This window comes from Nelumbo lutea, chromosome 3 (genome assembly GCF_056320005.1).
Source record: "Nelumbo lutea isolate HS-2025 chromosome 3, American lotus-T2T, whole genome shotgun sequence".
NCBI lineage: Eukaryota > Viridiplantae > Streptophyta > Magnoliopsida > Proteales > Nelumbonaceae > Nelumbo > Nelumbo lutea.
In genome coordinates, this window is record NC_142686.1 from 874,155 (window position 1) to 892,028 (window position 17,874).

Sequence of the window (17,874 nt, forward strand, 5' to 3'; positions counted from 1 at the left end):
AATTGTTCAAATAAAGTGACATTTCTTGTTTTCTTGTTCACCAATCACCGATTCATGAATTCTGACACATTTCAACTCCATAATGTATTAATCTTCACTCAAAGGTATTGTTTAAAGTGAAACAACATAATGGGATTTATCCGTATCAGTACCACCATCACTCCACTTTAACGACCATTTTATTTCCATCGAAGTAATAAATATGAGATTCGCACCCCGTTTATGAATTGTAAAAGAAGAGAAGAATTGGGTTAGGGTCAGCCAGTCAGATTGCACTCATTCTTTATTGGTTACTTAAGTGAATTATTGGAATCAAACCGATACCACTGAGACACACTTTCCTACCAATAACACCGGTTCATGTTAACAAACCCATCTAAATTGCCTCCTACGTGCTGCCTTACGTCTATGATAATGCCAATGAATCAATGACAAGTTTTACTTGTTTGTTTCTCTTTTAGTTTTATCCCCATAACAACCTATCTGTGCATCTACCATATAGAACAATCGTCAGTCCACATGGAGATGGGCCCCTCATTTCTTCTTCGTTTACCAAACCCAACTACCCAAATGTTCTTTATTTTCTTTTTCCCTACCCAATTCAGCAAAGCCTTGTCTCAAATCACGTAGACCTGAATTGTGAGGTGCTGCAGCCTGCGGCCTGAAGAATGATAGTCCTGTGACCATATATTATAGATGGCACCTATAACATCACACATGCACAATAGGACGCCTAAATTAAGGTTATAGCAAAAATAACCAGTACCTGATTTACTTCTCCATCCGACCCAGCTACCACCCAAATGCACAGTTGCCACCCCACCTAAAACCTAATATTTGAACCAGTAATCCACGGTCAGGCCAACTGGACTTTGGATCCTTATCTACTCAATATGGGGCACAGCATGTTTCAGCACTTAATTAACAGGTTCTTCATTCAATCCCAAGCTTTTGCGTTCACAATTTTGATTTTATTCCTACTCAATGTGTATATCCCTAGTATAGTATTTCCATAATAAAGAGAGAATAGTAACCCTACCCCAACAGCGCGAAATGTGTTTTAGGATGTCAAAATCTTGCTCATGCTACACGAAGGAAATATTCCACTTGGAAAAAGCTTCTGTAACTGGATACTGCTTGGTATATCTGAAGAACAAAGAAAAAATTACTGATCGTTTGAAACAATCAGCATGGGATCATAACCAGCAAAATTTTATGCCTGGCTCTGCATTTTCCCACGTATCAAATTGTACTGACAACTTTCATTCATGCAACAGTCTATACCTCATAAAAGTGATGCAATCAAGAAATATATTCATATTGGCACATAACTTACAAAGGAAAAGGATTGCTGTTGACTGGCAATCTGTTCCTGCACCTGATTTCCAAGCATCCCAGTAGTAGATGATATTAAACCCCCAAGGAAGTAGATCCACAGCTGACCCAAAGCGTGTCCCTTGCCATAATCCATGATCCTATAAAATCAGGATATGCACCTGCAGATTCCAAATCCTCTGTCTTTGCTAGAACATACAGATGGTGCAGCCCATCATACAACTCAAAATGGGTGTACATCCTCATGCCTCAACCATAGCGAGAACTTCCTCATCAGTTGTGTCAGGTGACACAATCTCTTCTGATGCATCTCCATCTGGAGTTCCGGTTTCTGAATCCTTTTCAATATTAGTCTCAATGTGCATAAGCTTTTCTCGGAGTTTTGCCATCAGCTCCGCTAAACAGTCCTCATTTTCAGACAAGTATCGTTTGATAGCATCCCTCCCACGAAAATTCTGGCCATTAAAGTTGTAGAATGCACCTCCTGCTTTTGTTATGAACTTGTGCTTGCACCCCAGCTCTATGATCTCTGAGTAACGGCATATCCCCTTGCCAAACTCAAGCTCAAATTGAGCAGTTTTGAATGGAGGCGCATGCTTGTTCTTCACAATCTTCACAAGAACTTGGCTTCCAATCGTCTAACAGCAAAAGTGAAAAGACACATTGATACCACCAAAAGATTTATTATTTTAAGAGCTATAGCTCCATTCAATTAGACTGGAGAAATGCACAACAGGCAGAAAAGCAGTGCAAGTGGAACGAAGCCCACTGTTAAATAAATCACATCTAAGAGACAACATCATAGGATGAGAAGAATCTAGCCAATATAATGACCCAATGCTATCTATTGAAAAATCAGAGAAGTGCCTGTGCATTTGTGCATATAAATAAATGGGTGGAATTATTACCTCCTCCCCCTTTTTGACCAGCCCAGTTCTTTTAATATTTAATCGGACTGATGCATAGAACTTCAAAGCATTACCACCTGAAGTAACTTCAATGGGGCCACCAAAACCTCCAAAAGTGGACAGTTTTGATCTAACCTGAAACCATGCAACCAGAAGGGGTAGAAGAAGAAGAAGAAGAAGAAGAAGAAGAAGAAGAAGAAAATGTCCTCAAATGGATCTAAATGGTTAAAACAGAAGACAATTTTCACCCAAAATATATAAAGCATAAAGGGGAAAGAAAAGGAAAAAGAGTTGCTTAATAGTGATACTGAAAATGCCTTGTAACTCTACTACGTGCACGCGGCTAACTGCTGGCATCCCATATGGCCTTTCACTTAATCACTAACTAATTTCATTCTTCTCTTTGCATTTGGTCTAATTACAAGCAAATCAGTCTGTACCACTTGACTCAAATATCCTAGCCACTGAATCATATAAATTGTCGAGAGCTTTGCAACTTAGGCTCAAGTTTGGAAAGAGTACAAATGCAAATATGTACAGTATAAATACATACAAAATATAAGATTTTGCACTCTACATAATTGTATTACTCTTTCCAAACTGAGCATTAGAATTTAGCCTACTCGTACTAAAACAGTAAAACTTTGTGCCAAATTTTATATTGCATGAGACCGTTGATCAAGATTGGAAACTAAGACTGATGGCTGAAGCTGAAGTAGCTAACTGAATTATTTATTCATTTGTCTTTTAGTAAATAAGTTTTTAAGGAGGCTGCAACCTCCTTGATGGCTGGAGCTGAAGTTTTGTTTATTACCCATAACCCATGCATTCCAAAATTGTATTATTTAAGTATTTTATCCACTAAAAGTTAAAGGATCATTCAGCTCAGCCACTTCAGCCATTATCGAACAGCTCCTAAATCAAGCCACATTCATTTGTCTTTTAGTAAATAAGTATTTTACCCATGCATTCCAAAATTGTATTATTTAAGTATTTTATCCACTAAAAGTCAAAGGATCATTCAGATCAGCCACTTCAGCCATTATCCAACAGCTCCTAAATCAAGTCACGTGTTTTGATTCAGACAATAGAGTAATTAGAGATTGGCTCACACTAGTTGGCTGGTTAGTATTACAAGGAAACAAAATTGCAACTACCTTCAATAAAACACATAAAACAACAGTGATGTTTCCTCAAACAAGAAACATCATAAATTAGCCATTCTGAAGAAGCATGGTAACAAAGTTTGACACCCGTGTTCTTCAATATTTCCCTTCTTTCATCAAGCATGATAACAGCTCCCTAGGTTTGCCTTAAAAGATGCAGATGACACAAGAAATATGTAAAAATTTACCTGATTTATAAAGATCAAGATACTCTTTGAGAGGGACAAAGAATGGCTCAACTTGCGAAGAGCCTGGCTCATCAATCTGGCTTGCATTGCCATGTGTGCATCTCCCATCTCACCATCAAGTTCACTTTTAGGCACAAGTGCAGCCACCTGCCACCCAGAAAAGAGAACCATAAAGAACTAAAACATTCTGAAGGAAAATGTCAAGATTGACCTGTATGGTTTAAATGTCTAGACATGACACTACATAACTGTCTGAATATTTTTCCAGTGTACAATGATTTGTTTGGTGGATGATCAAGTCCCAGGCATGCACCGTACCATGTGCAGAACACCAGGGACAATATCAACCTGTGCATGGTCTAAATGAATAGACATGAGACTACACAACTGCCTGAATTTTTTTAACATGTGCAGGGACTTGTTAGGTGGATGAATGATGATGAGGTCCCAGATATGAATCAGTGTCTCATGTGCAGCACATCAGGAGCAAGGCCCACAAAATTATCCTTTGGTGACATAGTTCCACATAGAAGTAGTTCAGCGATAGGAATCTCAATTTTATAGAATAGATAGATAAATCTTGGAAAGAAAGCAATTTCAGCACATAAAATTCTTCAGTGCTCTACAAATTAATCGTACATCTTATTACTTTAAGTGTGAGTCACAGAGATAATTGCAACAGCAAAAGGAACCCGGGTGAGAGAAAAAAGTTGTTCACCTGATTCTTTATCCACTTGCAATTTCATAATTTTTTTGGGTATCTCATTTAGGTAAATTTTAGATCTTTAGTAATGGTTTCTAGTTTACGGCTGCAACAGGGACCAGTTCAATTATTTAACATGGTCTAAATAGTTTAAAGACCTTTAATAGAGATTTTTACAAAGCTGAAGTCACATGTTTATCACTTTTTCCATCCTATGCTTCAAATTATTTCTTTTGGCTTGATTCTTATGTTAATAGATTATCCAAGTATTATCAAAGAAACCTGGCGTCCACCTGATTCTTTTAAGAAATTTATGGCCACTTTACTAATAGGCTTTAATTTATGGCTTGCTTCAAATTAGGAGCTAAAGCTTTTTTTTTTTTTTGAAGAAAAGGCTACTTTCATTACTAACAAAAAAGGGAAGGATATACAAAAGAGATGTAAGAGAATTATATCCAAATAACTTTTTTGCTAATAAAAAAATATTAAAAAGACAATAGAAAATGGATACAACCACATCGCAGGTGCAAAAGGCAACACCTCCCACAAAGCTAAAATATACCTTACAACCAAAGCAGAAAACAAGGATGCAAAACAGAAATCGAGATCCAATCCTTTTAGCATCAAACAACCCCATCAAAAAAGGGGGGAAAAAATTGTCCATCTTCCTCATTCCAAATCTCTCCCCCAACCCCAACAACAGATCTTTTACTGTTATCCTCTCTCCTACTCTTCTCAAATTCTTCAAAAGCCCTTTTGGCAAAGCCCTCTCCTCCCAAGCAAACCCAACGTTTTGCCAACCTCCACCTCTCTGTCAACAATCTTCTTTAAATCCACACTTCCTTGCTTCAGCTTCTCCCCCCTCTGAAATCCCCTCCTTAACTTCCTCCCTCACTCACTCTTCACCTCTGCCTTCCTTTCCTTTCTCCACCGAGTCTTCACCCCCACCACCTCCCCCTCAAAAGTTGGCGACAACGGGGACTCCTTCCTAGTTGAATCCCCAGAAACATGATTTTCCTCAACTAGGAAGTTTTGCTTTGCTATTTTGGATCTTACCCCTTCCTCTTGTATAATCTTTTGAATCTGTTGCTGGGGCCCACACCCGCCCAAACTCTTTACGATGTGAGAATACCTTGGTAGCATGCACTATCTGACAATTACTACAGCCTCAGACCTTTTTAGCAGCTATTAATGTATCCACACTTCCATCCCTATCCAGTTCCTTCTTCCTCTGACCCAAATCAATTCCTACTTTTCCAACTATCACTTCAAAAATCAACACATCTTGACTGCAACAACTGAAAGCCCGAAACCCTCCTCTACTTCATTGCACGAACGAAGATGTTAATTTCTTGATCATGCATTCTCACTAGGGATGAGCATAATTTGGTTAAAACCGAAAATTTCAGTTTCGGTTTTTTGGGTTCAGGTTAATTTTGTTTTTGAAAAATTCAGTTTTCAGCTTTGGCTTTTAGCAGTGTTTTAAAAGCGCAAGGCGCAAAAAAGGCGCAGGGGTCAATTTACGCCTGAGGCACAAGGCACAAGGCAAGGTGCACGCCTTTTTTATGCAAGGCACAAAAAAAATGCTAAAAATTTCAAAAAAATGCCAAAAAAAATAAAAATATTAAACATAATATTAATAAAAAATATAAACTAAAATTTTTAAATAATGTTTTAAAAAACCTATTATCTAAAATTAAAATACATAAACATAAAATGTAAAGCATATTCAAATGAGAATTTAAAAATAAAATCAAACATATAAAACATTTTCAAGGATGTAAAACCTCTAATTTCTTTTTTCACTCAATTGCAGTACTTCACATAGCTAATGTAATGTAAAACATATTACATTCCTGATTCTACAAGCCGGCTTTGTGCCACGCCCCTCAAGGCAAGCCCAAACAAGCCCACGTGAGGTCTTAAAAATTCTTAGTTTTCACACAAAAAATAATGATATTATAGTTTTATTTGCTTTTTAAGAAGACATTTTATTAGAATGAATGAATGAACAACATTACCAAATTGGGTTTTATTACAATGAATAAATATATATAAAATATATAGAAATATATGTATACAGGTCGGTTCGGTTAACTGCCGGTTTTCTATATTGGTTAATCGAAACCGAACCGGTACCTTCAGTTTTTTAAAAACACCGAACCGACTGGTTCGGTTAACGGTCTAACCTCTACCTCCTTATCTTCAACTTCCACAAGGATCTCGTAAAATCCATCTTCTCCCAACTCTCATTCCTAACGTTGACTCTCAAGAACTTTCCACCCCTGTCTCCAATCTTATTAAAGATCAATGATCCCTATGCAAGCATGGCAATTCCTACTACTATAATCCACACCACCCTTTTTCTCTTTTCATTGAGAATTACCCCAGCCATTGGAAACCACCAACCTAACCTTAAGTTGCATTCCCTCCTCTTCTTCTCTAATTCCAAAATCCAAGCCACAACGTCTCTGTTCTGGAACATAAACAAAAACAGCCACCTGGCCAAATTACTAACACCCACAATTCTTTTCTTACCATTCAAACTTCGCCCAAGCTTCAGCTGTCTCCTTCTCCAACTCGGAGCCCACAAACCTACCAATGAGACATAGCCCTAGAACCTTCAATCTCTCGTTCAAGTTCTCTTCCTGTCTCACATCAACCTAGACCGCAACAATCTCTTGTTCTCTGACAAGCTTCATCTCAATATAGCCACAAAAAAAGACCCTCCCAATCATTTACAAGGGTAAACTTGAATCACTGTACAAGGATTCCCTTCAAACCCCTGATTTTTCTAGAGTAACTGCAAACTATTCAGTTCTCTAGGAATCCATCTATAAGAATAATTCAACTAAGTCAAGATTTCTTAATCTCATTGAAGATGTAGACGTCTCCAAGGTCCTTCACTCCTTCCTTCAAGTTTCTCATCAAATTGATGACAATTCTTGAGTCTCCTTCCACCACCAACAGGTGTTCAGATACATCAACTTCCTTAATAATTAACAAGTGGATCTCTAAGCAACTAGTCAGCCTTTACCTGTTTCTCTTGGTAATTAATAGGTTTTCCTAGTATGTCAAGTAATTAGGAATTGTTTGACTTCTTGCTAGGTATATAGTCTTTAATGCATAGAAAAATCTTAGGCAACAAGCATGAGAGCGTGAATTCAAGTCTGAGAGTAGCCACTTCATGTAAAACAATCAAAGTTTAGATTCACATCCAGTCACCCCTCCCAAGATCCCAGATAAGCTAAAACTAGAATTAAGCAATAGCCTTTCGAAAGGGTCATTGATTGGTATGATGGTAAACTCTTGGGGTGACAGGTGTGACAAGTATATTCAAGTCTGAAAACAGCCACTTTATTTTAAAAATACCAAAGATTAGATCTTTAACCGGTTCAGTGCTCTCAAGACCCAAGATGGCAGGGACCATCATGGGGCAATGTCCTTCAAGAATTATTGTCAGCTTTTGAATATAAATTGGAGTCCATTAAAGGAACTCCAATGCTCTGTGGTAAGTCTACAAGACATTGTAAACGAATATATAAAAATAAAAAGAATTAATAGAATAAGGTTTAATATTTGTGAGGCATGTCTGGTACCAAAGGTTAGTGTTTTTGTAATTTTTTCTGGTTCTTTTGTCTTATACTATCAACTATTTCTTAGTAAGTTTTCCCCTCTTTCTATCTTTCTTACAGATTCTCTACTTTCTTCATCTTAAAGCTTTCCCCCAATTTCTTGTTTCTGAAATCTTAATTCAGTATCATTGTCTTACAGTTCAGCCAGTTTTATTTCATATCTCCTCCATATCTCAGTGTTTATATTCCACCGCATATCATCTGACAGTTTGGCACTCCATCAATGAGAAAGAAGTTCTATGTAAATACAGTGCCTTACACTGTCCACAACAACAACATCAACAGAACCACTCCGGATTAGGGTGTCCACAAGGCTGAGAGCTTGTTCACCACAATCTGGTTGTGAAAGAAGCAAGTTTTCTGTCTTTACACCAACAGCCTCAGCTAGTGCTGGATCAAGTGCATGCTCCGCATCAACAAAGACACAGTATCCTACAGCATCAGATTAATACATTAATTGAGCTCATTCATTAAATGCTGATGTCAAGCTCAAGCAAACTGGAATTCATATCAGACATCAGTAAATGCAAGTGAACAAAGCATGTTGTTGCTAATTAATAATTATCAAGTCTTGAGGAGAGAGAGAATAAATTTCCTGGGCAAAAAGAACCATTGCATGCATATGCATGACCTCAATTCAATCTTCAGGGGGAAAAGGGTTACCAGAATATAAATATACTTTATCATTCACATTTTTGTCTGTCAGACATAAGCCACATTTCATTCTTTATATGCATGTATCAAACTCCTAATGGAGTTGTAAACCAAATATGTAAGGCACTCAAAATCAATTTAAGTGCCTAAAGAAAGAGAATATTGTGGACAAATTAGAAATCTTAGCATTGCAATATTTAATGAAATATTGTGATACCAGCCATCCAAGAGACAAGATGCATGACCATTGAAAGTAAAGAAGTGGTGATCCTAAAAGAAAGTATAGAGATTTATGCCTTTGACAATGGAGGTGACTTGCACCATATTTTCTAGTATTATAATAAAAATAGAAACTGATGAAAAAGAAATATAAATATTAGAACAATGGTGAAGAAGTTTCACCTCCAAAAAATAACTCCTAAACAACTGAGAAATTACATAAAGACCAACTAAATATCGTCAGATACAAGGTCTAAGGTTGACCAAGAATTAGCATCAAATGACAAAATATCTGTATCTTCAAATTCAGGGTGGATAAGAAACCACTCCATCATCAAAGAACATATATTAGCAACAATTCTTCTAATATTTCACCGCATCCCTTCAAATATTTCTCCCACCCCTCTCCCTACATATACCCCAGTGAATTGCAAGGGGCAATATTATATAGTACACATTAGTGGGACTCAGGGGTGGCAAAGAGCAGGGTGCACATGAGGCCTACTGGCCATACCACGGAGCCAAAGGTTTGTCTAGCAAACAATGAACAAAACTTCATTACGCACTTCCAAAGGCACAACATTACACCCCATATGTGAAATTAACTTCTATAGCATTAAACCTGTATCTCAAAACCCAAATGTATTAATAACACCACCCTTCTCCAATAGATATTCCTCCCCAAATCTCCAGTCATTTGCATTCATATGAAGCATGTAAATGATTAGCATATTAGTTGGTGAAGCACACACCAGACCCAGGTTTATTATATCAAACTAAGCAATTCAATGACTAGGATAGGTGGGCATCTTCAATCTTTTGGAAGTTTAGAACATTCCATGCTGACTAATAAGATCAATGCAGATAAGAATATTCAAGTAACCTTCAAAAAGGAACTGTTAAGGATCACCTCCATGCTTCTGTGATTCAGCTATTACGTGAAGAGCAAGAGTTGTTTTTCCAGAAGCCTCTGGGCCATATATCTCTATCACACGTCCCTGCATAAAGAAGAGGAAAATATATAATTCAGCCATACAAAAATGTAAAATATTAAGAGATCAAGGTCAAGGTCAAAATAAATATCGCAAAGCATGTATCATTTGTAATGCCAACATGTCTTCATGGATTACAGTGATAATAAATGACTGCACCAGCGAGGAGTAAATTGGTGAAACTAAAAAGCTCTAAAAGAAAAAGGGGAGGAGTAAAGAAAACATGGTCAGATGTGGCAAAAAATGATTGAAGGGTTTATGTTTGACAAAAAATACGGATCTTGATAGAACACAATGGTGGGAAGGATTAATGTGGCCCACAAATAGTTAGGGTTAAGGCTGAGTTAAGTTGAGCAATAAATCTTGAGAGATCAAACATGCATATACAACCATTAGTGTACAACTTCAAGTGGGAGAATGTCATAATAAAATACTTCCAACCAACATCAAATGCATAAGCTATTACATGGTAACTATGAAACAAGATATGGCCACAAAAGGACTTAGCCTATACATAATAATAAGTTGTAATCCAAATAGGACAAGATACCTTTGGAAGTCCACCGATTCCCAATGCCATATCCAAAGCGAATGATCCTGTAGACACAACTGGAACATGTCTAGGAGAAACAGACCTACCAAGCCACATAATTGCTCCCTTTCCAAATGAGGTAGTAATCTGATCCAGAGCTTGTTGCAATGCCAGATCCTTCTTAGAGATGCTCTCTTCGCCAGAATCACTTCCATCAGATCTAGACTTCCTTCTCCCTGCAAACAGAACAGAGAAAAGGTGAAATTTGCCATCAGCTTGGAGCTCCCAATAGAGACAACCAAATTTGAGAAGAGGTTTCATCCATGTCCCCATCTGACCAAAGAAGGATATTATCCTACCATGCAATCAGACAAAGAAACATCCAAAGCCTGATATCTGATATGGCATACAAAACTTAAACGTCCTACAGAAATATGTTTATTTCCTTACCAAGTTTTTCCAACTACTCTGAATGACTTGTTGCTAGTTTGCTACATCTTGGATGCTGTAAATTGTCATGCAGTTCCAATATCACTGGATATGATTGATTTGACTTTACACTGCCCTCTTATTTTAATGTATTGTCCATAGATATTTTACTGTTTTCTCTATATACCGGAAAGATTGAATAATTTGCTAGATTCACATATAGTTTGATATTTCAAACATCAAAAGCAGAATACTATAATTTGGTTCTAATCTATTTTGGATTTGATTCATCTTCCAAACTGCAGTAGTATCTGAAATCCTTAAAAGAAAAAATATATTCCCATAGCATTACCTTAATTCTTTTCTTCCTAAGAAAGTTAATGCAAACCATTCTCACTTGGACCTCCCAGCTCCAGCACCTGAAAGAAGCAGCAATCTGTTGCAAGTGGAAGGAGCTAGAAGTGCTAGGGGAGACCAAAAAGGACATGGGTTGAACTAATAAAAAATGAAGTGCTCAAAATTTAGCACCAAACAGAATGGAATGGTGAAACAGGATTAATGCAGCCAACCCCATATAGTTGGGGCACAGCTTAGATGATGAGGATACTGATGATTCTTACTTAGACCCCCAATAGTTTTTTTTTTCTTTTTGATAAATAATTCCAGTAGTTTTTTACTAACAAACTAAATAAATTACAAGCCAATGATTAAAAAAATCAGAAATCCATAAAGCACTGGATCTTGTAGGAGGAGGAGAAGGAAACAATATAATAATAATAATAATAATCTTGAACTATGCAAGTATAATTTAAATCAAAATGAGACAAACATTCAGCAATCTGTTGCAAGTGGAAGGAGCTAGAAGTGCTAGGGGAGACCAAAAAGGACATGGGTTGAAGTAATAAAAAATGAAGTGCTCAAAATTTAGCACCAAACAGAATGGAATGGTGAAACAGGATTAATGCAGCCAACCCCATATAGTTGGGGCACAGCTTAGATGATGAGGATACTGATGATTCTTACTTAGACCCCCAGTAGTTTTTTTTTTCTTTTTGATAAATACTTCCAGTAGTTTTTTACTAACAAACTAAATAAATTACAAGCCAATGATTAAAAAAATCAGAAATCCATAAAGCACTGGATCTTGTAGGAGAAGGAGGAGAAGGAAACAATATAATAATAATAATAATAATAATCTTGAACTATGAAAGTATAATTTAAATCAAAATGAGACAAACATTCAGCAATCTGTTGCAAGTGGAAGGAGCTAGAAGTGCTAGGGGAGACCAAAAAGGACATGGGTTGAACTAATAAAAAATGAAGTGCTCAAAATTTAGCACCAAACAGAATGGAATGGTGAAACAGGATTAATGCAGCCAACCCCATATAGTTGGGGCACAGCTTAGATGATGAGGATACTGATGATTCTTACTTAGACCCCCAGTAGTTTTTTTTTTCTTTTTGATAAATACTTCCAGTAGTTTTTTACTAACAAACTAAATAAATTACAAGCCAATGATTAAAAAAATCAGAAATCCATAAAGCACTGGATCTTGTAGGAGAAGGAGGAGAAGGAAACAATATAATAATAATAATAATAATAATCTTGAACTATGAAAGTATAATTTAAATCAAAATGAGACAAACATTCAGCAATCTGTTGCAAGTGGAAGGAGCTAGAAGTGCTAGGGGAGACCAAAAAGGACATGGGTTGAACTAATAAAAAATGAAGTGCTCAAAATTTAGCACCAAACAGAATGGAATGGTGAAACAGGATTAATGCAGCCAACCCCATATAGTTGGGGCACAGCTTAGATGATGAGGATACTGATGATTCTTACTTAGACCCCCAGTAGTTTTTTTTTTCTTTTTGATAAATACTTCCAGTAGTTTTTTACTAACAAACTAAATAAATTACAAGCCAATGATTAAAAAAATCAGAAATCCATAAAGCACTGGATCTTGTAGGAGAAGGAGGAGAAGGAAACAATATAATAATAATAATAATAATAATCTTGAACTATGAAAGTATAATTTAAATCAAAATGAGACAAACATTCAGCAATCTGTTGCAAGTGGAAGGAGCTAGAAGTGCTAGGGGAGACCAAAAAGGACATGGGTTGAACTAATAAAAAATGAAGTGCTCAAAATTTAGCACCAAACAGAATGGAATGGTGAAACAGGATTAATGCAGCCAACCCCATATAGTTGGGGCACAGCTTAGATGATGAGGATACTGATGATTCTTACTTAAGACCCCCAGTAGTTTTTTTTTTCTTTTTGATAAATACTTCCAGTAGTTTTTTACTAACAAACTAAATAAATTACAAGCCAATGATTAAAAAAATCAGAAATCCATAAAGCACTGGATCTTGTAGGAGAAGGAGGAGAAGGAAACAATATAATAATAATAATAATAATCTTGAACTATGCAAGTATAATTTAAATCAAAATGAGACAAACATTTTTTTTTTGGGGGGGGGAGGGGGGAGGGGGGGAGGGTTTGCAGCACCTTTAGAAGAAAAGTTGCAACATTGAGAAGAGATCCCCAAAATCCCTTGTCTATAATTCTGCAAATCAATAATGAAAGAGTAATTAACATGGATGCCAGAGCTTCTTCTTACTGTTCTACCTACTTCTTGAAGAACAAAGTCCAAGCAAATAAAGAATCACAAAAGTTGGTAAGCACATTTATGAAGCTTATGTTTAAAGAAATAGATATTACATTACTCTAGAATGATTCATGATGGACATATACCATATTTTCTTTTATGAACCTGTAACTTTTGGGGCCTCCAAATGGAAAGTTATCTTCCAATTTTGATAGCCTAGTAGTGGAAGGTGATTCAAAGGTGATGGTGGTTAGGTGGATAAGAAACAAGCAGGAAGGTTCTCAGAAGCATAGGAGTAACATGGGAAAGGTTTTAAGAATGATAGAGGAAATGACAAGTGTCCAATGGGTATAGAGATCGGCTATGGGCTAGCAGATGCCCTAGCTGGACAGGGTGCTCAACTGCTCGTAGAGATCAGTTGTATAGGGGAATCATACACTACAGGGAAGTAGGGTGGAAAAGGGTAGGTAGGCAAGTGCCTATCCTACAAAAAAGGAGTCTTCTTGTGAAACACATCAGTTTCTGTGTGCCTTGTAGCATACATTCATATTCTTTCCACTCAAACAAAATATTTTTATGATTGCCGATCAAAAAAATGAAGCGTTACTCTAGAATGGTTAGTGATTCAAGACTTCCAATTTTAGTCTTAATTTCCAATAAAATCCAAGCAAACAACAAAACAATATCATTATTACTACTATTATTAGTAGTAGTACAACAATAAAATATTGGGCTGACAAGCATGAAAATGTGAGTTCAAGTCTGGAGCAGCCACTTTATGCTAGATGCTAGAGCGTATATTGGTATTCTTTTCACCCCTTTCAAGACACCAAATTGTTGGGAACGGCAATATCTAATGACCTTTTGACAATAATGATATGAGTATTGTTGAAAACAATATTTGCATGGGTATTGCTTCATAGAGCCTAGCGTCTTAGCACACAACAAAATACAAATTCCTTCAAACTAGAGCCACAAATTATAAAGAAGTTTCTCATGAAAACCACATGCCATAATCTGGTTAAACAGATTGTCACCTCCAAAGCTAGATGTTTATCGTAAAGGTTTGGAGAAAGAAACCTGAAAATTTTATGATTAATGAGAAAAAATAAAGGCTCTTAAATCCACAAAGAAAACAACAGATATAAAAAGTTTCCAAAATAAGGGATTTCTCCACCGAAGAGAAAGAGTGCTTTAAAACAGAAGCATTTCCAGTAGGTTCTGCCTTGACCCATATAAAGATTTGGCTCCTGCAAACATAACACCCCGTACACTTGTCTTTTGTTCTTCAAACATTATTTCTGTGATGGGCGTTACCCATTAGTCCATTTCTAACCAACGGCTCTTTCACCATCCTTATTGTGGAAAACATTCAAAAGACCAGTCTAGATACTACCAAACAACACGAGGAGCCTCCGCAAACAAACCTTATAATACAAGTGTCTAAATGGCCTTTCTAAACAAGAATCAATCTCAATCTCTGAAATGATAAGCAGCAGTTAAAACAAATAAGTAGCCATAGCGGGTGCCTCCAAAACAAAATATCTGGCATTAACTGTATAAATAATTATTCTCAAACAAGAATCCAGACTGAAATAAAGATCAATCTTTGAATAGCCGTCCTTCAAAAATAGATTTTTGGCCTTAGTTACTTATCAAAAAAAACGGCCATAAGCATTAGCATCTGAACTGGCCTTCTTAAATAAAACTCAATCTCTAAAAGCTATGTCATTGAAAACGAAGGCCTAAAGTCCATTAAGAAACATATTTTTGGGCATAATACCTGCGAAAATTGAAAAAATAAATAAAAATAGAGCACACTTTAAATTCCGGAATGATGAAAGGCTCCTAAAATATTTCCTAAAACAAAAAGAGTAACAATTCATAGAAAAAACAATAAGAAAAGATAAAGAGGTCTGAAACCTGAATCTCCGCTATCATGAGAGAGCGCCTTAAAGTATAAACATTGCGAAGAAGCTTCGCCATGAGCACCCTTGAAGGCCTGAACTCTCGCAGTCCACGAACAAAACCTCTTCAACAAAATAAAAGGAAAACAGAAAATTTTTACATCCCCGTTTGCATTGTTGTTTCTCTCGTTTCCGGTTGAGAGTCTTGAGACCAGTCTGGACCCGTGCGAAGTCCCTCGTTTAGGGTTTTTGGTTTTTCCCTCCTGAAATCAGCTTTTAGAACAATAGTTTCAACTTTCAACTGGGTGTGTCGTGTGTGATAGAATAGGCCCAGAATCCACGATCAAATTCGTAGACCCTTTGTAAAAACCGCTACATCGGAATGATTTGGCATTTTGGCTTATGGTATGGTCTGAGAGTAGTAGTTGACTGCTAGAACTGCATATATGGTCTGCGAGTGGCACTATGGTACGTATTGGGTCGGATTGGGTTGAAAATTTGTTAGAATTTTAATCGGCCCGAACCCGATACAGCTGGTCTGTGGTGTCCCCTGCAAACCCCATCTTTCCATTGCACAGTTACAAACATTTAAAATGTCAAAAACCCCATTCTATGCATCAATGTCCGCGGAAGTGGCACTCACCTCAACTGTATTTTGGGCCTAAAAATTCTGATTTACGTTGAATCGTCATTCTCTCGTTACAACGAGAATGTGATAACCCTATAACTGAAATGCATGTTGTAGTCATGTAACATGTTTGGTAAATTTTCGAAAAAGCAAAAATATGCTTAACAACTGCCGCAAATTCTACTCTCCGGTGAAGCTATTTATTCAAAGCGCCTTAAGTCAGCTTGCTTCTTCCCTCCCATCCAGAGTTGCCGTTATGTTTATGGTTGGTTTTGTTTTGGTTATATCAGTAAAATTATATTGCTTTTGCTGATATGGTAGTTATATTTATTTTTAAAAACAAAATCAACCATGTTGTCTATTACTTTTTTTTATAGATGAAAACCCCCTTAATTTCCACTATATCATATTTATTCCATTGAATTTTATTTTATTTCTTTTTTTTTGTTTAAACTAATTATCCACACGTGATGAGTGCAGAGTAAGAGTGACCGTGGCAGCCAACATTCTATCTTTCCTTGTCACAACAAACGTGACTATGTTAATTTTGTTATGATATGCCACGAGTTATTTTCTTAAAGAGTTGTATACAGAACCATTTCTCTATGCTTGGTTTCTTCATTTCTTAAAATAAAATACTAATGTGTTTTACTTTATGGAGTGTTAATCTGGGAAACACTTAAAATAATGTTAAATCAAATAATAAAAGCAATAAATGTGTAAATTAGAGTTTTCAAATAAATGTTTAAAGCTATAAACACCCATAGAACCAAACATGTACTTAAGATGCAACTTTATGGGTGCAACTATGATATGGAAAAGACATGATATCCAAAAAAAAATGACCAATAAAATGTAATCATAAACGGATAGCAAATAAGATGTTATTTATCAAAATTCATGGATGGGGTTTGATAGATCAAAACTCTTTCAATACCATATCTTTCCCGCATCTTTGATATATATATATATATAAGTTCATGTAACTTGAGATTTTCCACTCTCTTTCATTTCCTATGGTTTGATGATAGACCTTAAAAGTTGGTTGTTTATTGTTTTTTATGATTAAAACTAGTAGGGAACCCGTGTGATGCACGGGAAAAACCAATGTCTAATTTTCTGGTCAAAAGATATATTGAAAGTTGTCTCCTAGTAAATTTCCATAAGTATATATACTAAACTATTGATTTTTAAATATATTAAATAATTTATTTTATTTTTTAAATATGTTATTTACAAAATTACACTAATCCATCTTTTATTTTTCAATATAAGTTAGTTAATAATTTCCTTTTCTAAAATTTTTTCCAATATTATACTAACTTATATTAATAACATAAACAATTTGTGTAATTATTGGTCCAAATTAATGTTTTCCTTTACTAATACTAATTTAAAATGAAAATCACATATTTTTTAAATAATTTTCCAAAATCTATCAGATGTAATAAAAATTCCCAAATTTCCAAAATATTCCAATAATTTTCAATAATTATTTACTACATTTAAAGAAATTTTCCAAAATTACATTAATAAATTTTTTTATTTTCTTCTCCATTTTTTCCAAAATTTTGATATTTTGTTTGCCAATTTGCAAACTCCACCAACTCTTTCCTGGAGCTATAATTGTTGAATTTATTTTTCATTTTTATAATTTTTAATTAATTTTAAATGACATTTATAAAGAAATTATTGGTTGAAAATTTTGTATATTTATTGATTTCTAGTAATTTTTCTGGAAAACAACACAATTTAATTGTTAGTGTAATAAAATTAATTTTAAGAAATTGTAATTATAGTAAAACATTTATTATAATGATTACTCTATTTAACTACTATGCCAAAATTCCAATAATAATTATTAGTGTAATAATTGTTTTGCAAAATTAATTAATTTAACTACACTAATAATTAATATTGGAATTACTGTTATTTCAAAATTACTGTAATTACAGTATTTTGAAAA

The 17,874-nt window shown here is 35.5% G+C and overlaps 1 protein-coding gene across 1 annotated transcript; it reads right to left on the reverse strand.

The window, feature by feature from the left end:
* Positions 1-1,099: 1,099 nt before the first annotated feature.
* RECA2 (recA DNA recombination family protein) lies at positions 1,100-15,983 on the reverse strand. The gene is made up of 8 exons (XM_088978419.1): positions 15,297-15,983; positions 13,274-13,331; positions 10,351-10,568; positions 9,719-9,806; positions 8,195-8,367; positions 3,598-3,744; positions 2,244-2,378; positions 1,100-1,973 (listed from the first exon to the last, which is right to left on the reverse strand). The coding sequence occupies exons 1-8, from the start codon at positions 15,357-15,359 to the stop codon at positions 1,578-1,580; spliced, it is 1,278 nt and encodes a 425-aa protein (XP_088834545.1). The 5' UTR covers positions 15,360-15,983; the 3' UTR covers positions 1,100-1,577.
* Between the last annotated feature and the right edge of the window lie 1,891 nt (positions 15,984-17,874).